General features: G+C 46.2%; 1 protein-coding gene across 2 annotated transcripts in view; it reads left to right on the forward strand.

Moving 5' to 3' along the window:
* Positions 1-25694, forward strand: part of LOC142578574 (fat-like cadherin-related tumor suppressor homolog) — a 512562-nt gene that overhangs the window by 327812 nt on the left and 159056 nt on the right. For both annotated transcript variants that reach the window (XR_012827230.1, XM_075687953.1), the window contains exon 25: positions 7468-7590. Coding sequence is in view for 1 of the 2 variants with exons in the window: in XM_075687953.1 (XP_075544068.1) it covers positions 7468-7590 (123 nt within the window). In the remaining variant the exon portion in view is untranslated. The remainder of the gene's footprint in view (positions 1-7467; positions 7591-25694) is intronic.

Genomic DNA, 25694 nt, shown 5'->3' on the forward strand with positions numbered 1-25694 from the left:
TTTGAAAGACCTTGAGCTTAAAAAACAGTGTTGGCTGATGCCGAGATGCAGCTGTCCTTCATCCAAACCAAAATAAACTCTTCAAAGCAGTGAAACACAACAGTGAGGCATTGTGTACGGGCTGAGAGTATGTCAGGACAGTTGAGGTTGACTTTCCAGCTTGTGACAAACTTCAGGCCTCATATCAGTGAGCTTGCTGTCAGTTGACAGTTTTCTTTAAATCCAGTTAAAACTCAGTCTAACGAAACCCGATTTTACAATGTTTCCGATCTAACAATGAAATTTACATTCCCCGGCAGGTACCCATAGGGTTCAATGTTATCAACCTGAATTAACAAAACAAATTTGGCTGAACTTGATTTAACAAAGCTTTTCCTAAAATAAATGAGCAATAAAGGTAGCGATTTCTTTCTATTTTTGATAAAGATTGGTTCTTCTTCAAGTGTACTGTAAAGCTATCACGTTAAAATATCTAGGCGCCATGGTCACAGCCCTAGCTTGTATTTTGACGAGGCTGCGTTCTGCGCCCATGCAGGGAACAGCCGACTCAACACCGCCTCGGTAGGGGCGGCGATGGTTGCTTTCCTTATTTCATGGTTTATGAGACAGATGGCTAGATTAGCAGCAAATACAATGCTGCCGTAGCCTTTGCATGTTGCTATGTTAAAATTTTTTATTTCAAAGGGCCGAAAAATTGCTTTCTCCATTTTGCGAACTTCCCAGTTTAACAATGTAAATCGAACGTGGTCATCACTTCGTTAAATCGAGTTTCAACTGTAAATCATATTAGAATATGTTTGCTTCTGTATTGGGGGATTCTCATCCATGCTCTTGGGGCAAAGGAACGACAACACAGTAGTGCAAACAATCACAAGGGCATTTATTGCACCTTTCATAGATCAATGCCTGCTAGCCAAGTTGCTATCCAAAAAACATGCTGATGGGCGCGCGACAAATCTAGGAAGTCCGACTCACCGCGACCGGATAATGAACAAATATGTTCGCCCCATGCTGGACACCAACGTTAGAACGAGGCTCGCGAGACGGTCTCGCAGAAGCATGGATCGGCGCACGCGCGGAATGCCTGTGGCGTTCGGCCACCCGCAGCCAAAGAGGAAGAGCCTTCCTTTTCCGCGCCCAAGTAACTCCGCCGTGAGGCGGTGTTAGCAGCGCAACACTCGCGCCATCTCTCGTACTGCGCTTCAACCACACCAAACGCCGCAGGCCCCAGGCCACGCGGCGAAGCCGCATTGCAAGAGATGGGAGCTATGCGGGAAAAACAACATATCAGGGGACACGTGACAGTCGCGCATCCCCACATCCCCCCAACCTTAAATCACTACATATTCCGGCTAAACATGTCACACGGTCTAACATGAACGCGTGCTTCGCGAACAAGGTTGTACATGCAACAGTCGCCGCGCCGATGAAATGTCCACACGCTGTCCATGGCATGCGAGCCGACATTGTCCTTGGGTACACCGCTAGCGTCCGCTGGTCACAGCAGCAGCTCTGCAGGCTCGACGGCACGATTCCAAGCCAGGACTCCAGAAACGGCGATGCAGTAGTCGGCACGAGCAAGCGTCGCTCGCGCCCTGCTGGCGAGAACCGCAGTAGCAGTCGGTGACCGCCGGCTCTTTTCTCCGCTGCCGAGGGTTGCGAGCTGGATACAGGTGGCCGCCGAACTGGCCACAGCATCACCATCGCCTGGGGTGGCTCAATCGTAGTCCGGGGCAGCAGCACAGACGATGTGCAAGTGACAGCAAACCAGGGGTGACTTCAATCACGCTGCGTACACTCAACACACTCGGCGAACACTAAGGTAGTGCAAGGGAGAGGAATTCTGCATGCGCATCGCCCACGTGGTACGATGTTCAATTCGGCTAGCAAAAGGTTGGGCGCCTACTCAGATGCTAAGTTCACATGAACGAAGCTCGCTTCCTTGAGTCGAACGAGTAATCTCAATTCATTCGAGGCTAACTAGAATAAGGGAAGCAAAGTGCAACACCTCAACGCCACGGTCCACCAGGTTGTGTCCCTCCACGTGCGACAGGCAGCTTCGTAAAGCCTTAGGCCTAAAGCGTTGCTACCCTGACAACAACTGGCATCCAAAAACAACACCCAAATGGGCGCAAAACAGGCAGCCGCGAGGAGACGTCAGCTCTGTTAGGTGGTCCTACCCTGCTCGGTGCACACAGCATGCGAGTTGACGGCGCCCACCGTCCCAGACGGTGTCGGAGCGCCCGGTGCCAGGCCGCAATACAAGCCAGCCCGTAGTGGCACCCGTGGCCTGCGGCCACCCGGCTCCCAGAGCTGCAACTTCATCAGAGTCAAAGAGATAGAAGAAGCTATTTACATAAGAAATTCGGACCACCCACGAGGCTTCCGTACTCACTCGCTTCAGGCTTGCCAATGCTCCGCGGGCGCTAAGCCTCGCTCTCCCAGGAGGCAGACCACGTGTCTCTCGTACCGACGAATGTCATTAAAAAAAACACACTTGCTAAAAGGCTTAGCATGTTGACAAGTTCAAACACACTACAGCCACCGTCGCCTCGCTCGAGAAAGCACGCCGCCAACGCTAGCATGCTTCGGTTCAAACAAAGGTCTCAAACGAAGCAAAACTGTTAAAACTATCGTCCGATGCCCCAAGAGGTCCACGTTGGGCAGCCAGATGTGGGCTCGCGAGACGATCTCGCAGAAGCATGGATCGGCCCACGCGCAGGACGTCCGTGCCGCTTGACGACCTCGAACCAAAGAGGAAGCGCCTTGTCTTTCCGCAGCCAAGTAACCCCGCCATGAGGCGGCGTTAGTAGCGCCACACTTGCACCATCTCTCGTACTGCGCTTCAACCACACCAACCGCCGCAGGCACCAGGCCCCGCAGCGAAGCCGGATCACAGGAGACGGGAGCCATACGGGAAAGCAACATATCAGGGGACATGTGACAGTCGTGCATCCCCACAATATGTACCGTATATTACTCGCATAGTGATTTCATGTTTTTGTAAAAAAAATTGATGCAAATTCAGGGGTGCGATCATTTAGGGTTAAATTTTTCACAAAAAGAAGCATTTTCTTTTTTCATCCCATGTTTGCTGTGAGATGACAACGGGTCAACAAGCTGGTGGCTGTCGCTGTCAGTGCGATACCCTAAACAAAAATGGTGGCCGGTGGAGCAAGCCGAGTGCGCCAAATGCGATTATCTTTCTTCTCGTGAGTACATTACGCGCATTGAAAGTTTCTTCCATATCAGTAATGACTAGTATCATTAATATCGGCAAGTTCGCAACAATAACGTAGCCATGTCCACTTTGAGGGCACAGAAACAGAGATGGGCACGCTTAGCTGCCAGTGACATAGAAACACCTGGCGGGCATGCTGCGGAAACTGAGGCATTTGTCTTCACTGCTATCCTAATACGGCACGCTTCCGCTAAGGGTGGGCGAATATCTTAGCTGCGTTACAAGCGTCGGCATATGAATAGGGTACACTGCTAACGTATCAGTGTAAACGTGTGGCCACTATCGTTGCCGCTCGTGATTTGTTGCGTGCGATGAGTGCAGACGAGAAGAATCGAAAGGCGCCTTTAAGTTGTTGTTGTCGACCAAAACCATTATGAAGCCTACAAATAATAAAGCCGAGGCAAGTTTGATTGTAGCTTTTTTTTTTTCATGAAAGTGCGGAAAGAGATGAAAGGAATGAAATGGGGCATCTACTTAAGGATGTTGGGTTCGTGCGGACCACTTGGCAGGCCTTCAAGAGTCGTTCATGTAGCATTTGACAGATGGTACGCACAATCATCATTAGCTAGACTTGGCACATGACATATTGCTGCGACTAGTTCAGGGTGTGATCATTACACTGGAAAGAAAACAAATTGAATTTTGACGACAAATTTCAGGGGTGCGATCATTAAGCGAGTGCAATCATTATGCGAGCAAATACGGTATCTCTTTTTATTCGTATTTGAAATTGTTCAACTCAACTTGCAACAGGCTTTACCATTCTTTTTTTCAAAGATATTTTTTCACTGTGCGTTTTACTAATCCCTCCTCTCAGTCTCCTCTCAGTTTTCTTTTTGAATAGAATACACTACTCCTTACTATTCAAGCTGGATTAAGGCATTTTATTTTTTATCATGCTTACTGGAGAGTGACAGCAACGGGCAACATGTCAGCTAGTCTTGACATAAAACAATGTTCCTTGTCACTCAGGGAATTTTAGAAAGGCACTCAGGGAAAACCTGGAAAACTTGAAGAATCGGGTAATTTGACCCCGGCCGAATGTCCTGGCTGGCACTCATGCATTTCTATGGGCCCAAACTTTCGTTATTGCAATCTTAAAGGGCTTTAGCCAGATCATTCAAACTTTAGCAGTCAGCACGCATGTGCCTGGCCCCTATGGTGCCTCCAGTAGCGACTCCTTTAGTGACAGTGTTCGTCTCGGCGGAGCTTTGGGGACGGTGAATGCATTGGACACACATCAGCTGTGGTGGAAAATGGCTATTTTAATGTGACAGTGTTAAGGTCCCCGTGTCACAGAAAATTTGGCATCGGCATACTGTGTCCGGCTTCCAGCACTGGATGTCGCTTCGGCAAAAAGAATTCCAAAGCACACATACCCAACCATGCAGGCCATCCATATGGTGCAACCAAATTACTGAACTAATTGAATTTCTCAAGGTAAAATACGTAGAAAAATTGTAAAGTACGACTTACACACAACTTACGGGCATGATAGTGTCGGATTGTAATTTAAATATACGAGAAAACATAATTCCTTTACGCAAAAACATAAAAAGAACACACACACAAACCCCGTTTCCAGTGTCTCTACTATTTATAGAGAGGCCATGGCCTCCCAGATTTGTGCGCGCAAATCTCGAAGGCCATAAGGTGGTGCACCCGATTCTTTGCAACATTTCCAGATGGCGCTTGCCTCCGCCGCATTGTGGCCTACGCACGAGGCCGTGTTTCTACCAGAAAGCCCGCCTTTGCGCATATCATTCCATTCCTGCGTTTCTCGGTAAACATTATGGTTACATAAGCTGCATTTGCCTGGAAGCATGAGAATCACTTGGGGATCTTTGAATGCTATCGCATTCCATTCTTAAAGGTAAAACTAAGTGTCCCCCACATTTTTTTGGCCGGCCCTAGGAAGATTTTCAAGCAGTAACCGTAGCTCGCAATGTCTGATTGCGGTATTTACCCAATTCTAATGCAGGCCTTTTCTTTTTTTGCTTCAAAATTGGGCTAAAAATTGCCTCCATGGTGCAGTCGGATACTGAACTGAAATCGCTTTTGCACCATTCGTACGCTTTATTTCATAAGAAGAATGTAGTGCTGCAAAGCTGACTTTAAGAACCGTGCTTCAAAGCTGATTTTAGGAAATCGGCCTCTATTATGCAATACATATTAGACCCCTGCTCATTTTTCTTGCAAGAATTGAGTGCACATTAAATTTCTACTATTTTTAGAAGCTTGTCATTTTTGTGTTAGTTTTTTTACTTTGGGCCCATCCAGAGAGGGTGCGTATTCGATTTGGGGATGTGTTAAAGTTAGTGCAAGTACTTCCAAATCAATCAGCAATGTGTTCTGGTGTTTCTGCCTCTGTTTAATTCAACCAATTATGTTGGTCCCATCAGGGTCAAAGTAATACAGGTCAACTCTATACTCAATGGTTGCGCTGTCCAGCACAAGGGTTGGAACTGCATGGGTAGCAGTGCACATAAGCTTCAGAAAGTTTTAGGCATACTATAATTTTTGAAACTAATCAAAAGAAACAGCGCACAGTAGCCTCAATAGCAAAAAACAGGGTGGCCAAAGTTTAGTTTGTATGTGGGCAGACACACCGAGCTACGGTATCCGCCAGAAGTGCGTTATTGATATTAAAATTTGCAATGCCAATTTTCACCTAATTCAGCCTGTTTCATTACCATGGTCAATTATTATACACAGTAACAATAGGAAGATGCACACTGTTCCAGAACATTCTGCTCGCTTTTCATATCAGCTATCGGCCAGTGGTTGCGCTCTATGAGTATCTGCTTGATAATGCCAAAGAGCAGCCACTGGCAGCCTTGAAATGGGTACAGAGAAATACTTTGTCCAAAAGAGAGCGTTAAAGAAAAAATTTACTTTGTGTTCAACTGATTAACTTGACACTATTTGCATGACTATAAAATTTGGCTGAGATGTTCACAGCCCTGTCTTCTATCCACTCGATGTGATGTTTCTCCTATCGAAAATGGGTGGTTCAGGGCATCTTTAAAGATTCTGTGAAATATGTTGGGTTAAAGGCTTCTGGGAAGGCTTGAGATTCTCAATAAGTTTCTCAATTCCTTCACTATAGTAATGGTAACTGGTGCCATTTGGCATCAGTCTTTGGCAGTAACGAGTAGGAAAGGGATTAGTTCATGCACGAGAACTGAAAAAAGAACGACTATATTATGACCTAGGCACATTAGTTAAGAGGAACATCTGAAACATGATTGTACAAGCAAATGTTTATAAACATTTGTTGTGTGGTAAATAAAGATCCGGACCTTCTAAACCTTGGAAATAATGCTGCACCCTGAATTATTTACTATTATAGTTCTTGTTCTTACTAACCAGTTTCAGCACCTACAAAGTGGCTGCATCTTGACATTATAGAAACACTGGCTTTCTTCATTCCTGCAGTCACTGCACTTCCCACATGAAAGCACAGCCAGAAATAACATGCGCTGCTTTCCTGTTTATTTTTTCATAAACATCATGATCATATGTGACCTCACTGCTGCACGACGTCAACAGATTTTTCTGCGTGACTTGACATTGAGACATACGTAAGGATCAAACTAAAATACCGTACAGGTGTGTAATAAGCTTTAGTGGCAAAGTATTTGGGTGAATGTTCTTTTAAAAGCAGGAAATAAATTTATATTGTCTAACAATCATGTAGCATCATTATGTGTCATTTATATTTCATCAGCAATTCTTCATCCCAACAGTAAAAAAAAGAAACTTTTTATGGGGCCTGCCATAAGTTAAGTGCTATAAATACTGAATCCTAGAAAAATAAATTTTGGTAAGTTTTGAAATCAGAATAAAAGACTAATGCACGCCAGATAGACAAAAAAGTTGTACAAAAACCATCCATGATGATTGTCAATCTAAGCGAATAGCCTGAACGAATGAACAAGTGAAGGAACAAATGAATGTTTCCATTGCCTAGTCCGACCATTCATCATCGGCCACCGACCAATCACGAAAATTGGCGAAAGAGGCAAAGAAAGCTTTTTGCCTCTAACCTTGTCACAGGTTTACCAGTTGCTGTTCCACAGTGCTTTGTGTTTTTGCGGCTTCATTGCTGTAGGCAGAATCAACTTGTCACACTTGTTGGTGGTCTTGTTCTCTCGTCCTGGTTGGCAAAATAATTGTGTGTTCTTGCTGCCTTAATTGTAGCAAGAGGCTTTGGCAATACGCAGGTGCAGGCCAGTGATGCAGACAGTGGTGGGGAGCTGCGATACACCTTGCTCCATCCCGGACCCTTTGCCTTAGATCCTGGCAGTGGTCAGCTGAGTGTGGCTGGGCCACTAGACCGAGAAACGGCAAGTGTGGGCAATTGAGCCGCTATTTTGTTGTACCAATGGAACATGGTGCAGAGTGTCAGCAGAATCCTCAAAGGCATGCACAACCCCGGGAAAACTTTTCCGCTGTGCTCTGGATATGTGTAATCTCAAATGCGAAAATGCGAAAAAAAAGTCACTACACTAAGACTTCCATACTTTAAGGTTTCGATATAACCAAAAGTGACGACAGGATTCTGCAGCCACAGTGACACCATTAATGGCATCAGTGAATATAGGCATTCACCTTGTGGTTGCAGTAGTAGTAGTAGTAGTAGTAGTAGTAGTAGTTTGTTGTAAAAGGGACAAAAGGTGGTCAGAAATGAAGGGTGTGGTGTCTCAAGCATGCTCTTTGGGCAAAGGAACAGCAACACGGCAATGGAAACAGACCAGAGGGCATTTATTGCACCTTCTATATAGTAAGGTTAACTAGCCGACAACTAATGGAACATGCTGACAGCTTCTGACAAATCTAGGTGACATAAGAACACCTAAGATGTTCACGGGTGCAGTCACGTGAACGGATGTGCATTCAAAAAATTGTGTTTATCGATCTCGGTGTCCTGCTATGAAGCCTTTCGTGGGACGATTACACAGGCAATGTCGTCTCCAAACCAAAGTGGAGGAGGCTGGTTCCTTTTGTGCCCAAGTATCCCTGCCATCAAGTGGCAGTAGTAGAGAAGTGCTTGCGCCATCTCTTGTAGTGCTGTGCAACTGCCAACTACCGGTCCCTGCCATCAAGTGGCAGTAGTAGCGAAGCGCTTGCGCCATCTCTTGTAGTGCTGTGCAACTGCCAACTACCGGTCCCACACATGTAATGAGGGGAAGCTGGATTCCAGGAGACTCAAGAGCCATGGGGAAAAAACATTAGGGGGCACGAGAGAGTCGAGCTTCCCCACAAGGGCCACAAGCATCGCAACAGCCTTACTTTTCAGTTGACAACATGCAGGTGAACAGAAAAGATAGAGGAGAGGAAAGTTACTATGAAAAGGGGGCATGCCTCTAAATACATGACTATATAAATTACCATTAACCGACTACAAACCTTCTCGGATCGGTGCCTTCCTTTCTTACTTTTCCATTCTCTATCGTTGATTTTTGGACACATCCTTCGTTTTGCATTTGGCAAACATCCTTCCTGAAAAAAGGTGGCCTTCGATGCCATATTATTTACATGATGTGCATTGCAAAAATGACAAAAGGGCTTTTACAGTGTCCACACTTTAGTAATATTAATCCATTAAGACTTTTTAAAAATCTACCACCCAGATTTTACTGGTTTTTGGTATACAATGGTCCTTTCATACTGCAACTGCGTTAAGAACGTTTTAAGAATTGTGCTCTATTATTTCAAATGGTACGATGATGTAATTTATCAAGTACATTAGGCCTTTATAGGAGCAAAACACCACGAGGCCCCCAAAGGTATACTATAGTTTGGAACTTCTTAAAACAAAAAAGCTTACTTTGAATGGTCAAATAAGCTTTACACAAGCCCACTTAACCTTTTAAGGTAAAATTTTGCATTTTAACGGCCTTTATTCTTGCTTTTATTCTTTTGCTGCTCAAGTGTGTGATATGATTTCTGCTGGTACAGTGCAGTCCACTTATAACAATATCGAGAAAGACGAAAAATATGATCGTTATAACCGATGATCGCTATATCTGTACTGCATGCAGTTATTAAAAAAAAATTTAAAATAAAAACGCAGAACATACCTTTGCAGCTCCAAACTCTAATTCGCTACTTGCTCTAAAGAATAGATGATGTAGAAAGTAGGCCATGAAAAACAAACTTTATTTCTAGCGCCAATGACCGTGTCAAAGGTTAGGCACGCCGAAATAGTCCGAAATCTGCACTTGCTTTTGCGGCAGCTTCTGCTTCACAACCGCGGTGTGCATGAATTCCAGCTGCTGCGCGAACACTGGCGGCAATCCTTTAGCATGCATAAAATCAATGAAGGAGTCGGTCGACGGCAGTGCACTTTCCGTAGACATCGTCAATCACGTTCTGTCAATCTCGTTGTCACTGTCGCTGCTGCCGTCGCCACCGTCGCACAACTTTGCCGTCTGTCGAGACAGCACATTTTCGGCGATCGCCTCATTGGTGACCTCATCGCAGAACGAGGCAGCACTGTCTGCAGCCAAAAACTCCTCCTTCGACGCACCACCTGTGTCACCAGTAGGAATGAGCTCCCAGAGTTCGGATATGTCAGCAACTTCCACCGTGTTGGTCTCAGTGGGTTGGGGAAGTTCGTCCTTACGCACAAAGCCCGCCTTTTTGAAGCAATTGGTGATGAACCACTGGTAAAGCACCTCTTCAACATTGGCGTACAAAGGGTCTCTAACCCTTTTCCGCTAATCGGCATGGCCGCTGATAGCTCCTGCCTTCACAATCGTGGTGCTCCCGGTTTTCAAGATGGTTGATATCGTTCACTGGATGAGCTCATACTTCTTCACAAGGGCGCTCACCTTGAAGCCGCATCGAGAGTCCTGCAAAATATCCATCTTCGTGTCAAGTGACACAGCTTCGCGCTTTGTTGGCGCCTTCTTCGAACTGGGTTGAACCGTTGGTTGCACGCTGCTTCGGTGGCGTCAGCCTGCCATCGCGAGAGAGAGACGCGGGACGGGCGCCACCGCGCCGCTTTGCTTGTTGCTTTTTTTTTTCTTTCTCTTTCGGAGCGACTGTGGCTGACGCGCATGAAGCAGCTAGTGCCGTCTTGTGGCGCTCTGCACCTACTCGGCTATTCTCCGGTGCATAGAGTTGGTTATACTAACTCTATGCTCCGGTGCGCGGGCGGGGCGAATGCGCTGCGCGGTAATGGCGGCAGATACAAATTTACGGAGGGAAACATCACCTCGTCTCTACATCATTCGTTTCAGGGAACTAAGCAACACGAATGTTACGATTATTTGTCACAGAAAACGCCGTCCAGACTGCAAAATTTTGATCGTTATAGCCGATATGCAGTGAATAACCTATCGTTATAAATGTTTTTTTTCCCCATAGACCTAATGCATAAAATGACACTCTCATGTCGACCCATCGTTATAACCGATATATTGTTATATGTGGTATCGTTATAAGTGGACTGCACTGTAACTGCTGAGAAGCTTTGATGTTGCTGTTGCACAGTGCTAATATAGTAATTGATGCAGATGAAGATGTGATATATTCGGACAGATGCAGACGTACACGAGCATCACGAATCTCAGAATTCCAGAAACAGGCAGAAACATGATGAAAACATATTAACAAACATTTATCTCAATAAACAATCTTGATCTGTAGAAGGATTTGTTGTTTGGCTAGTTGGTGTTTGCTTACTGACATAATGTAGTGCGAAAGCGCAGTTGCAAAACAGAGACACAAATACACGTCACTGGTGCTTGGGACATGAATCTGTACTGTGATGTGTATCTGTGTCTCTTCTTTGTAATTGTGCCTTTGCGCTACATTATGACTGTAAACAATTTTAACCAAGAGAAACAAACAGCAAAGTAATCTGACACACCACAAACCCTACACACACACACAAGAAACTCCCAAAACTAGCTGTATACATAAAAACCAAACTAGATCTTAGCTATATACTGCTCTTAAGTTCGACTTGCCAAGGAACAAGTAGTCACTAGAAATTGAACATTCTGATTGTCACCAGTAGTGGTGGATGTCTGCCCGGCATGGCGTAAGACATTGGTCTGCGTTGTTCCGTAGTGGTGTAGGCATCAACCTCCATTGTGAGCGATGGGGTTGTAGTCCTCTGCTGAGACCAGCCTGGAACAGGACATCGTCTTGGCGAGTCTGGCATTGCACCACTGACGTGGCCAGGCAGTTTACTCCATGGCACTGGACAATGGCAGGTTACGGCTTCACGGGGCTGGACCAAGGTCTACGAGCACTGGCACGGCACTGTGGCCGGGGCTCAGGAGCTGCAGCTGTCACTGGCCAAGTCCTCAGGCGTCCCCTCTCCTGTTTGGGTCCACGATGAATCCTGATCATGTCTCCAGAGCAGAGCTGAAGATACGTCTGCGCTGTGCCGAGTCCACGTCAGAAATTCCCCAATAGGCAGCCTTCGCCTTCTTTTTCTTCTCCGCTCTCACACTTCATGCGGCACGTGTCCAAAAGATGCTCCCCACTTCATTTTGCAGCCCAGTGTCGCTGTCGTCTTCTTCACATGTACATCTTCATGCTCTTTTCGCCCCACATGTTTTACTCATGACGAGTAGAGTACTCAGCAGTTGCTTCAATGGGGATCGAAACATTAATGGTAGCCTCTCGGCAATGAAAGTTGATTCCTTGCATTATAACCCGGTTGCTTGATTTGCTCAGTGATATTTTTGTTAGCTGTTTCTGACCCATCATGAGACGGGGGCCCATGTCTAGTTCCTGAATGCAGGTTGCTCTATATTTATTTCATTGTTCATCTCATCTAGCTTTGGAATATACTATATACATAGTCCTTGTGGTTTTCTATTTTCTCCCAGTTTACAACTTGTGATAACATCTTGCACAAAAGATCTCTACTTATAAAAAATCTTCATAACATAGCCAAATTCTTTCTATATGCCTAAATTTATTATAACATTGTTTGCAATTTATTCAACATAAACACAAGAGCATTTGCATTTTTGTCGGTTGCAAGAAAGAAAAGATTGGAAATACAGTAGAACCCTATTGATATGTTCCCATTACGTACGTATTCCCACTTCCAACGTTCACAATCGAGAACACAAAAAATGACCTAATATAGTTAGACTCAATTTTCACCGGTTCATACGTTCCTGGAAAACAGGATTTTTCAACAGCAGCGTTCGGTACTTCGCCAAACTGTGATCGTATAATCGTGTCTGTTACTAATCGCTCAAAGGGCGACCGCCTGTTTCTCGCTCGTTTAATGCTCACAGGGGTGAGCTTGGGAAGGATGCCGCCGTGCATGCGTTTCCTTTTCTTTTTTGGGGGGGAGACTCGCAATACCTAATTGCATCTGGTTGTCAATAAGATTAGCGAAAGTTTGTCACACGTTTTGCGTTTTTGGCAGGCACACAACCACATAGTTCTCTTGAGTGCGCTCGCCCACGTAGTTCTATTACACTGTGGGCATAAATATTAGTGTAAAAGCAGGAACATTTGAGACTTGCAAAATATTCTTATGTGCGCACATAAATGACATCCAGAAACGACACATTGCATCGAATGCCTTGGCCGAGCACTGCGTAACCACATCACATACGATTAACTGGGAGAAATCTCGCGTGATTGCCAAGGAACGAAATCATTCTTTGCGTCTTTATCTTGAATCCCTAATCATCCAAACCACGGTGCACACTCTTAATTGCAACTAAGGCAATCTGCCGCCCATGTATGCCAGGTGCCTTAGTCATGTTTTGAGACACACATAAAAAGGAGCGCCAGCTCTGCCGCTTGTTTCATTGTTTCATTTCGGCTCCCCTGTGGGGGAGCCGAAACGTAAATAACTATTTTAAACCATTTTGGTCGGTGTTGTGCTGTTATCGCCTGCCTGTGTGCGGCGCGTAACGTCACGACAGATAGCTGACAACCACTGCGAGTGCCAAGCTACTTGTGACACGTGACGTCCCCAGAATGTATATTATCGGCCAGCACAATAAACGGGGGACTTTTTGCCTTTCGTCACCTGGAGCGCGGCTCGTCGACTGTTCCTTTTGACACGCATACGCGACACGCTCGCATGCCGTGTCACCACATGGTGTCAGAAGTGGGCGGTGGTCAACTATCTCGCTGAGGCTGTGGACGGTGGCATTTCCAGAAAATGGCAAACAAGCCCGCAACGGTAATCCCCGGGCTCCAGCAGCCACCACCGCTGGACTTTGACAAAACGTCAGAGTGGCCGACGTGGATCGACCACTTCGATGACTACCGCTTCGCCACAGCTCTCAACGAACGTTCGGGAGAGGCCCAGGTGCGCACGCTACTTTACACAATGGGACGCCTAGCCCGTGAAGTCTTTGCTACATTTGAGCTGACCGACGATGAAGCAAAAAGTTACGATGTCGTCAAGCAGAGGTTCAACAGTCATTTCGTCAAAGAGCGGAACATTGTTTATGAAAGTGCCTGCTTTCACAGACGCCAGCAACGACCAGAAGAGTCGGTGGATCAGTTCGCAACCGCACTTCACGTGCTGGCAGACCGCTGCGATTTTGGGGATATGAAGAAGAGACTCATCCGGGACAGGTTTGTCGTCGGGCTCCGGGACATGCAACTATCCGAGGCCTTGCAGATGGATCCCCAGCTGACATTGGCTACGGCGCTGGCCAAGGCTCGCCTCAAGGAAACCGTGCGTCAGCAGCAGCAGAGCCTTCGACCGGAGGGTGTCCACATCGGGAGCCTGCCAGAACTTCAGGACCAAGGTGCCATCGTGGACGCCGTAGGCCACCAGAAACGCCCGCAGCATAAAGAGGGACGGTGCCCCTACTGCGTCGGCGACGCGCACCCGAGGTCGACGTGCCCAGCCAAAGCTTCCAAGTGCCACTACTGTGGTAACAAAGGACATTTTGCGAAAGCCTGCCTTAAGAAAGTTGGGGCAGCGCAAAGAAAGGTACGCGTCTCGGCTGTCGAACATGGTACCGGGGAAACTTTCATTGGCGCGATTGACGCGGCCGGGAAAGCGCGCTATGTGCAGGTTCTGATAAACTCTGTGCCTATCTTTGCTAAAGGTTCTGTCTGGTGGCCAGGATTGAGCACCGATCTGGCACAGTTCGTGAATCAGTGCACTGTTTGCGCACGACATGCCCAGCAACTAGCCGAGCCCATGATAGCAACCACAACACCATCGTTTCCTTGGGAGAGAGTGGAAGTAGATCTGTGCGTAATCAGCGGCCAGGCATATCTTGTCGCCGTGGATTATCTTTCACGTTACCCTGAGGTAGCCATTCTGCCTTCCACAAAGTCGGGCACGGTCATTGATAGACTGAAAAGTATTTTTTCTAGGCATGGAATCCCTGAGTGCGTGGTGACCGACAACGGTCCTCAGTTCGTGGCAACTGAGTTTGAACAGTTCGCTATGTCATACGGGTTTCGCCATGTCACCGTGAGTCCGAGGCACCCGCAGGGCAACAGGGAAGTAGAGCGAATGGTTCAGACGGTTAAGCACCTCCTTCTAAAGTCTAAAGACCCTTATCTGGCATTGTTGGCTTACAGGGCGACGCCCGGCATTCTTGGGGTCAGTCCTGCGGAAATACTTATGGGTAGGCGACTGAGGACAAGAGTCCCAATGCTACCATGTCATCGAAATCCGGGAAAAAGCAGCCCGAAAGTCGTGGCCAGAGACCAGGCGGTGAGACGGCTGCAATGCCGCTACTACAACCGACGCCATCGGGCCAGACGGCTTCCCGAGCTAAAAGCAGGTGACTTGGTCTGGGTGACAGACATGCAATCCAAGGCCACAGTCCTCGCACGAGCACCGAAACCGCGGTCATATGTAGTGCGAACAGACGACGGTGTTTGCCTCCGCCGAAACAGGAGAATGCTTAACCGTCTCCCAAAAGAAAGGGCGCACATGGAAACTTATGAATTTCCAGAAACCGCGGAGCAGCCGAGCACGGCAGAATCGGCTCATAGCCCAGATGGCGCGACTGCAACAGATTCAGCGGGGCCTCCAACTCGCGCGGTGGCCAGTGGTGACCCCACTCCCACTGTAACACGGTTTGGTAGACTGGTGAAGAAACCCATTCGACTGGGCTTTGATGAGTAGTGCTTTGGTGTTTAGTGTTCAGTGTTTTTCTAGTACAATATATGTTCTCTGTCTTGTATTTTCGAATGTTCTTGTGTGGTGAAGAAATCCATACGACGTGACTTTGAGTGGTTTGCTGTTCTGTTTTTTTTTCTGGTATAACATATTCTCTACCATGTATGTGCGAATGTTCCTGTCCTTGAAAAAGAGGGATGTGCTGTTATCGCCTGCCTGTGTGCGGCGCGTAACGTCACGACAGATAGCTGACAACCACTGCGAGTGCCAAGCTACTTGTGACACGTGACGTCCCCAGAATGTATATTATCGGCCAGCACAATAAACGGGGGACTTTTTCCCTTTCGTCACCTGGAGCGCGGCTCGTCGACTGTTCCTTCCGACACGCATACGCGACACGCTCGCATGCCGTGTCACCACAGGTGTTCAGACCTCTTCCTTTTATATATTCTAAGCCTTGAACTCTAACAATGCCCCAAATTTTTAATTCTTTTAAGTTTATTTCCTTTTTTTATTGTTGTTATTCATGAATACAGAGTAGATATATAGCAGTGCAAAATATTTTTTTCTCACTTTACGGTCACCCTAAAAAAGTTACGGTAATTTTTTTCTAAATAGGTCCCTCAGAAGAATTGGAACCTGCAATAAAAAAAATCGACCCTGGGCGGTCGCATATGCCAAAAAAATCTACCTTAAAGGGTTAAGGAGAGGGAGCGAAATCTGATATCCTGTAACAGTGAGCACGGCATGGGGAACGGGCAAATATCTTTGAAGCAGTAAGTCAGCGGTGGGACATAGTACTTATACAAGCCGGCAGGAACAGATGGGAATGATAGTAGAGGGACATACATAGTGGCTTGAGGCAACAAGCGGATGTCTTTGGGAGAGCATAACCATGGTTGTGTAAGTGGTAGACCATAGCAGCTGTCGGGCAATTCAAGCTGAATGACACTAAATGCACAATCAAAGAGGGCTGAATGGGACGATAAAAAGTCTAAGCCGAGTATAACGTTGTATGGGCATTGTTCCAAAATGGCAAACAAAACGGTCGTTAGGCGCCACGCCATGCCAATGCGGGTGGTGCACGTACCAAGCACGGTAGGCGTTCCTGCGTCGGCGACGTGGAGGGTGCGTGATGCAGCGGGTGTGAGAACTTTGTTCAGGCAGCGGCGCAATTAGGCACTCATCACATATGCGTGCGTGTCAGTGTCAATGAGTGCTGGGACACTGACGCCATCGACTAAATCGTCCATCAAGTTCTGTTGACACAGTTCTGTTGAACGGGACTGGTGACATCGGAATGACGACGAGGGGCTGTTTCAAGGAGCACGAACGTCATTGTTTGGCTGTTGAGGTGCCAATGGAGGCTGGTAACGACAGTCGCTCTGTGTGGCGCAATAATAACTAGTGAATGGCAGTCACAGATGGGAGGAGACAGTATGGTTGTTACAGTGGTGAGCAACGTGGCCGATATGCCGGCAGGCAAAACAGATTGGCCGATCGTCTGCACTTCACCACTCGGCTGGGTTTCAGTAGCGTGCAGGATATCGCGGAGCAGTCGATGGACCTGGAGCATGAGACAACTGTCATCACAACCACAGACGATGTTTCAAGTGCCAAAGGTTCAGCCATGCTTCACATGTATGCTGAGGCCAAACGACCTGTGCTAAATGCAGCTCCAAGGATCATCAATCTGACAACTGCACTTCTTCCTCACATTGCATTAACTGTAAAGGAGACCATCCAAATTACTCGGGGTCTTGCCCTTGCTGGAAAAAGGAAAAAGAATTGCACTAACTGTGAAAGAAAAAAATCTCGTTCTATGAAGCCAGAAAGCGACTATTGTACCTTCCGCGAAGAAGTTATGCCGATGTAACGCTGATGGGGGCAGCGTCGTAGAGGCCTCAAGAGTCTTCCGAGCCCACGCGCAGTGGTGCCGCAGTCACTCCTCCCGCCTCCATGGTGGAAGCAGCCAGTGCTGCTCCACCCTCTTCGCAGACACCCTGCAGACACCACTCCCGCAGGGCTCTAAAATAAAAAAAAAACCTAAGGCCCGAGACACGTGTCTCGGCGCCCAACTCTCGGGCCTCCAGCGCCTCAGAGAAAGCGATGGAGGTTGACCCAAAAACCCTGGTGTCATCAACGCCGAGGGACAAGCGCTCTCTCAAGCGCGGAAAGAGGGACAAAGTCCCAATAACCACCTTAAATAAGAAAGCGATAGCCTAAAGGTTATTGCTCCTTTGTTAGCCTTCTTTAAATCTGTCACCTAACATCTTACCTATTATTTTTTTGTAATGTCATTTTCTACCTTTCAATTTCATAATGCCTTTTATTATCCAGTGGAATTGTAAAGGTCTCTTACACAACTTGGGTGACATCAAAGACATGTTAATGAACTTCTCTCCTGTGGCTCTTTGCTTACAGGAAACAAACCTAGGTGAAAAGCACAAAAACGTTTTAAAAGGTTTCACTGTTGTACGGCACAACCATACTCAAGTGAACCGGCTGTCAGCTGGTGCAGCCATTGTTCTGCAAGGTGGTATTGCAGCTAGAGAAGTTCCCATTTAAACTCACATAGAAGCCGTTGCTATCACCGTTTTAGCTCACAAAACTATCACCATTTGCTCAATGTACATGTCGCCGCATTCGCATTTACTGTAAGAGATCTCGAGTTAATTTTAAACCAGCTACCTGAACAATTTTAATAGGGGGTGGTTTTAATGCAGAACACGTTATGGGGCAGTAAAACAACTGACACCAGGGGCCAAACACTCAAAGATTTTAGCCTAACAAATGACATATGCCTTTTAAACACCGTTGCGGCAACTTACTACTCCCCAAGCACAAAAGCTATGAGTTGCCTAGATTTGGCACTGTGCTCTCCATTTATTTTTGGCGATTTTCAATGGAGTGTTATCAAGGTGTCTACCAACCGGAAAAACCAGGAATTCTCAGGGATTTCGAATAGTTTAGAAATACTCAGGGAAAACTCAGAGAATTTGTGCTTCTTTCAGAGAAAATTAGCTGTAATTTTGTTGAAAGGGAACGAAATTCACGGTAATGCTGGCTGGAGTAACAAAGAGGAATCGTAACAAATCTACTTTGACGCCGTGTTGTCACCTGTAGGAGTTGCCAGTGTACAGTCAACGACCGACTTTCCGGACGCCCGATAATTCGGACAGCTTCACGGCACTACCACGTACCCCTAGAGTCAATGTATAAGAATGTCTTCTTATACCTGCCTTCTGCTTTTCTCTTTCCTTCCTTCCTATAAGAACTTCTGAAATTTCGGACGCAAGAACCCTTCGCTGCCTGATTTTCCGGCCATTTTGCCGTGACCGCAGGTCCAAAATGGCATTAATCAAACAGAGCTACCACCGCCGCCATTTTGATTACCTTGCCGCCGCAAACGCCGCTCTCGCATGCAGATCCGCTTGCAACCGTAGCCACCACCGCGGCAGTGATAGGCCTAGCTGCTTCGACGTTCGCTGTTAAGCTTTTTGCTGTTCAGTACCGTGTTTTTCATTGGAAGAATTCTCCACCGTCAGCAATGCGACTCTGCCTTTGGGGTCCTCGCTATTAGCTTCGAAGCTAGGAAAGCACGGCACGTTGCATAATGCCAGTTCCTAAAGTTATCTTCGCCTTATTACAGTAGTGTTACGTGGTGAAGCTTACGCTAAAGTATTGCGGTGAAGCATAACAAGTGTGGGAAGAGGCAATTGTCACAGGACGTAGTATGTATTCCTAAATTATACACGAGTGCACTCGCCATCTCTAGTCACAGTACGAGCACTGATATGCCTAATAAGTGTACCGGCAGGCATTCAGAACTTTTTCAGATGTGCTAGTGGCGATTTGAGCCCTTAAGGGCAGTAAGAGACATGCATTCATTTTGTCGAACTGCCCGATCTTTCGGACATTTTCGCGGCCCCTAGGGAGCCCAAAAAATCAGACGGTGACTGTACAGCTGACGAAGTAGATGCTTTAAATGTTCTGTCGGGCAAACGCGCTGTGGAAGAAGGGTGATAACAGAAAGGAAGCGTGCCTCCACTTCTTTCAAAAACCTCAAGCTCAGAAAACAGTGTTGGCTAATGCCGAGATGCAGGTGTCCCTCATACAAACCAAAATAAACTCTTTTGAGCAGCAAAACGCAACACTGAGGCGTTGTGCACGGGCTGAGAGTGTGTCTGGACAGTTGAAGGTGACTTAACAGCTGTTGCGAGACAGTCTCACTTGTGACAGACTTCGGACATCATACCAATGAGCTTGTAATCAATTGATAGAAATAACTCATATTCGAAAATATTTGCTTCTGTATGCATTTTCTTTTTATTCGTGTTTGAGAACGTTCCACTTCATTCACAATAGATTTTACCATTTCTTTTCGCAGGTATTTTATTTGCTGAGCATTTCACCAGCCCCCGTCCCCCACTCCCCTTTCTGTTTTCTCATTGAATAAAATAAGCACTACTCCTAATCAGAAAAACTGGATTAAGTCGTTTTTTATTTTTTCACATGCTTACGAGAGAGTGACAGCATTGGACGACATGGTGTCAGCCTGCCTTGACATAAAACAAAGTTCTGTGTCACTTGGGAAATTTTGCAAAGGTACTCAGGGAAAACCTGGAAAACTCAGGGAATTTGGAAATGCCAACTTGGTAGACACCCTGGTTATTGACAACCCCTATGGTAGAAACCATATGCCTGCTATCGTTAAAAGAACATCTCCTTTTCCTACCCTACCAAGACCACCCCGTTGGAAACTCCATCTAGCAGACTGGCCTGTCTTTACTGAAAAGGCCACTCTTAATAACATCATCAGATGAGTTAACTGTAGATGAAATGAATGATAGGATTATCACTTGTATACTCGCTGCAGCAGAACTGACAATCCTGCAATCCTCTCGCTTCCTAAGAAAAAACCTAAAACCCTGGTGGACAAAGGAATGTACATAAACAAAAAAACTACAAAACAAAGCGTGGGGTATCTTTCGGCGATACCCAACACAAGATAATCTACTCTCTTTCAAAAAAGCAACAGTAAAAGCCAGGTACACACGCAGAAAAAGCGAAAGACAGTCCTGGAAGAATTATGTCTCATCAATAAATAGCTCAATAACTTCCAAAAGAATGCGGGATCAGGTTCGTAAGTTTAGAGGCGACTACGCTACTTACACGATACCCATACTTTCACCCCCAGGCACACAAACAAATTTAGTAGAACAAGCAGACATATTATGGCAGCATTTTTATGATATATCAAGCTCAATAAATTATTTCGCTACATTTCTAAAGTACAAGCAATCAGCAGAAAAACTAAAGCTTCCGACCACAGGAAGTTCAGAGAGATTGTGTAATGCTCCCTTAACTCTACCGGAAATCAATAGACTACTCACCACTGACAAAAAAACAGCACCTGGTCCGGACAGAGTACATAATGCAATGCTCATCTATCTCCTAATGCAGTTGAAACCTTGCTTCGCTTTTTTAATATAATCTGGGAAACGGGAAAAATTCTGAATGAGTGGAATAAAGCCATCTTAATCCCTTTCTTGAAAACTGGAAAACCTCCCACAACAGCAACCAGCTACCGACCTATAGCACTCACAAGTTGTCTTGCAAAGCCTTTTGAAGCCATTATAAACATAAGATTGGCATACGTCCTTGAAACGGAGAACCTGCTAGATAACCATCAGTGTGGGTACAAGAAAGGTTGTTCTACGACGAATCACCTAGTCCGGCTAGAACACGAGATACATGCGGTTTTTCTGCATGTATCTGCACAAACAATATTGTCTCACTCTATTCTTTGAACTAGAAACGGCGTACGACACAACATGGATGTCTGGTATTTTAAGGGACTTAGCAGATTTAGGAATCCGCTGTAGAATGCACAAATGTCTAGCCGATTTCTTGTCGGACCGAACATTCCAAGTGCGTTTAGGAGTGGTGCTGTCATGTGTATTCATTCAGGAAAATGGTGTGCCACAGGGATGCGTATTAAGCACAACATTGTTTGTGGTGAAAGTGAACTCGGTCAATAATGTAATTCCATCCTCTGTAATGTATTTATTATATGTGGATGATCTACAAATTGCTTGTCGTGCATCGAACCTAGCAACCTGTGAATGGCAAATTCATATTACATTAAACAAACTAACTCAGTGGGCATCCGAAAACGGTTTTCGCTTCTCAAGTGAAAAAACTATTAGTGTTGTCTTTAAAGAGGCCTTCAACCAGATCCCATCCTTAAGCTACAGGAAGCTACACTACCGATAAAACAAGAACACAAGTTTCTGGGTGTTCTGTTTGATAAAAAGTTAAACTTTGTCGCTCACATAAATAGCCTCAAAATCAAAGCAAACAGTGCCCTTAAGATCCTCAAAGTACTGTCCCGGAAGCGCTGGAGCTCTGACCGTAAATGCCTGCTATGCATCTGCGGTTCTTTCTTCCATAGCATATTAGACTATGGTAGCATCATATATGGCTCAGCCAGACAGTCTTACATCCGATGACTTGATCCAGTTCATAACCTTGTACTACGACTGGAAAGTGGTGCTTACAAAGCATCGCCTGTCCAGAGAATATATGTTGACTGTAATAAACCCCCTTTACAGCAGCGCTGAGTGCTACTAACTTTTTCTTACGTACTCAGAATTCAGTCCTCACCACAACACACATGCTTCAACATTGTCACACAGTACAGCTCACACTTACACTATACAAACAAACCGAACATGATTAAGCCACTTATCCTGCGATACAGGGAATATTGTCGGGATTCTGACATCCCTCAAGAAGTCCATCAGGTTGCCAGAAAGCCAGAACGTTTGCCCCCATGGTGTGATTTCACACCGTTATGTGACTGGACACTAACACGTTTAAAGAAAATAGACACACCACACGAACACATTATGCAAGAATTCCACTCTTCACGACAAGTATAAAAATTACATGGAATTTTATACTGATGGCTCTAAAACTTAAAAACACGTGGGTGTCGGGGCCGCAACAGAAAATTGGGAAACAAGTATTCGACTACCACACCATGCCTCTGTCTACACAACCGAAGTATATGCAATATGGACGGTAGTTCAAAAGATCATCACTGACAAACTTGAAAACACTGTCATATACACAGATTCATTAAGCACACTCAAGGCTCTACACGTGAAATCCCAATGTGAACCCCTGTTAGGGGATATTTTGAATGCATTATCGTCAAACAAATACGGCAAATCAATTAAGTTTTGCTGGGCACCAAGCCATGTTGGGATACAGGGTAACGAAGCAGCGGATAGATGCGCATCAATGGCAGCGTACAAAAACATTAAATATACAGCACTTCCATATAAAGACAGTATCAATGTGATTCGGAAGGAAAATGGCAGCATGTTTGGAACCATTGTTTAAGCAACAAGCTACATTTTATTAAGCCTGTAATTGGCGAGTGAAGTCTTGCAGTCACCAGCAACAGCTCTATAAGGTGATCTTGTGTCAACATTGAATTGGACACACACATGTGACGCGCAATTTCCTCCTCCAAAAAGATAACCCGCCAACTTGCGAAAAATGCCGTGAGCCTCTTACAGTCATACACATCCTAATAACATGTCCACACATTGCCACACGGAGACGGAGGTTTTTACACAGCTTGTATAATTTGCATACTTCATTACACCCTGCCCTATTACTAGCAGATGACACCCTAGTGCCATTTACTAACCTGTTCTACTTTTTAAAGAAAACTGGTTATTTACACCAACTACAGTGAAACCTCGTTAAACCGTAGTTGGCCGGAGCTCGGAAAAAGTACATACTAAACGGTAGTACTGTTTAACCGAATAGCATGAGATCACCCACTTACCTGTCGAAAACGAAACTCAGAGAGAGTGCGATGAAAGGGGAAAAAAACATGCAGTATTTATTCACTTCATGCGACAAAAGTGTTATTTTCGTTTGATGCCGCGGTGGCCTAGCACAATGACGACAGCGGCCTCAAACTTACTGAAGCTGCGTGCCAGCCTTTCAGCCAGCCTCCTCTTCTCGGCAAACACTTGCATGGCAGATTCCTCGTTGGCGTTACATATTCTCCGTGCACATGCGCAGTAGTGCTGCGAAAGTCTCGGGGGCGCCTTTTTCATTGCCGGATGCTGGAGTTTAGAATACTTTTCATTTGGAATAGAATTATGGTATCGCGCCCCTGTTCTTGTCGCAACGATTGCATTCATGAGGCTGACGTAATGCGGAGCTTGTGCCACTGTCGGCTTGAATCGCCCGTGCTGTTGCTTTCCGTGTCATCCTCATCACTTTCGCTAGTCGACACTTCGGCAACAACACAGGCAACGAGGGCGAAAAGTCGAACCTCGTAGCCGACATCTCTTCGCGGCCGCAGCAGCGCTGCCGAGCAACTTCTTCACATTCCAAATGCCACACACTGTAGCCAGCAGCAGATTCCTGTTGCGTGCCAGCGCCAACTTCTTCATGCCACGTTCGACAGCACGGACAATGTCTAATTTTTCTTCTATGCTGAGCACCTGACGTCTTTTTTATCCAAGCTTCGGAATGACGCGAGTCCTTGCTTGCACGACACCATAACACTCTCTGGCACGGCCATAGAGAAAGCACGACATCGAAATGATGTTGATGTGGCTTCACGCAAACGCACAGGGCGCTTGGAGGCCGTTGTTCCGATCTCTGAGGCTTGTTGTTCTGCCGGGCCGCCCGATGGAGACGGCTCACCGCCGTGCTTGCGCGACGAAAAGTTGAAGAAACGCTATGTTTTAACCGATGCATACGCAATAAGCTGGTACGGTTTATGCGGATACAAAACACATTATGTTCAATGGCCGCTGAGTCGGGGATTTGACTTTACTACTTTTAAAACGAAACTACTGTTTAAGCGGGTACGGTTTAACGAGGTTTTACTGTATAATGTAATGCAGGTTTACCTGCTCTAACGTTGCGTTTCACTTTGTCTTGCAACTGGTGTAGCATGGCCTTAGTTGCCTTTGTGCCATTAAACCCAAACTAACCAACCAACCCTCCTGGGCATATTGAATGCGTTTGTCAGCCGTAGACTCACCATTGTTAATGGTGGATGGTGGTGTACTTATCCCTGTGGTGGTCGTCGTCTGATGCGTTCGAATTTCAGCGCAATCCATCCTCTCTTTGGTGTTGGAATGATGACTTGTTGAGGCTCTCCCCGCTAAGCCACTTTTTGAGCCAAGCACAGGTGGTTGGGATGCCATCTACGCCGTTGTTGTGGCGGGGGCAGAGTCGCAGCTGGCATCGCGGCTGCCGCCACTCGCTACTCGTCAGTAGGCCTACGCTGGCTCACTCTTGGAGGTAGCAATCCCTTGGTCATATTTCCATGAAAAATGATCGAAGAACCAAACTATTGGCCTTCCTTGGTGCTGCTTGACTTCCCGGAATGGATGAGGTGCACTTCTTGAAGGTTCAAAGAACTATACCACACGAAAAACATGGAAATTGTGGAACATGGTGCAAGCGTGTTCGCACTCCTCGATGCCACCTTAGCGTCCCCCAAAAGTGATAGAATTAATGACGTTGTATTTTCCTGAATACCAGTGAGATTCTCAGTTTAATAGCGGGCCTGGGTTTTACGGCAACCTTTTATTGCTTAGCAATCTTGGTTTCCAGGATCCAAAATACAGAGAACGGCCTTCCCATCATGGGTTGCACAACGTGACTCGATGGTCATCACGGCTGTGCCTTTAGCCATTGTTGGAGCTGTGTGGGGTGCTATTGACATTGACGGGTTGGCTCAAAATGCTGGCATTACAGAATTTAAACAATATGGTGGAATTCAACAATGTCCAGATGTAACCCCGGCTTGACCATGGCCGTTGCTGATGGTAAAGAGCAGGTGCCATTCTATTGTCAGGTTCAGGGTGATTTGCCACTGGCCAAAGATTCTGAAATTTGGGAGTGTCACATGGCAAGTTCATAAAATGCTCCCCCTCCCCTCCTCCTTCGTCTATCTGCCATTCGTGCTAATGTATGCAGCTGGGTGGTCAGTGCACGATTGTCGCATGACACTTTCACGCTCGCCATGTGAATTCAAAGCTAGTCTTGTGAAACATTGCTTGAAGCTACAAAAAGAGACAGCTGTACGACTACGAACATCATTGAGAACAATAGGTCACCATATGGTGTGTTGCATTGAAGGTGGCATGCGTGGACAACTTTGTTGCCATCCCATGCAGTAGCTTTCGTTTGCAAGGCAATTTGCTGGCTTTCCAAGTTTCACCTGGCTGCTGCAAATAGATCTGCATCGATTTGGCAGCAAACCGTAACTTTTGTCGCTGTCGCCCGACGAAGCACCGCCAAAATTAG

This window comes from Dermacentor variabilis, chromosome 4 (genome assembly GCF_050947875.1).
Source record: "Dermacentor variabilis isolate Ectoservices chromosome 4, ASM5094787v1, whole genome shotgun sequence".
Classification (NCBI taxonomy): domain Eukaryota; kingdom Metazoa; phylum Arthropoda; class Arachnida; order Ixodida; family Ixodidae; genus Dermacentor; species Dermacentor variabilis.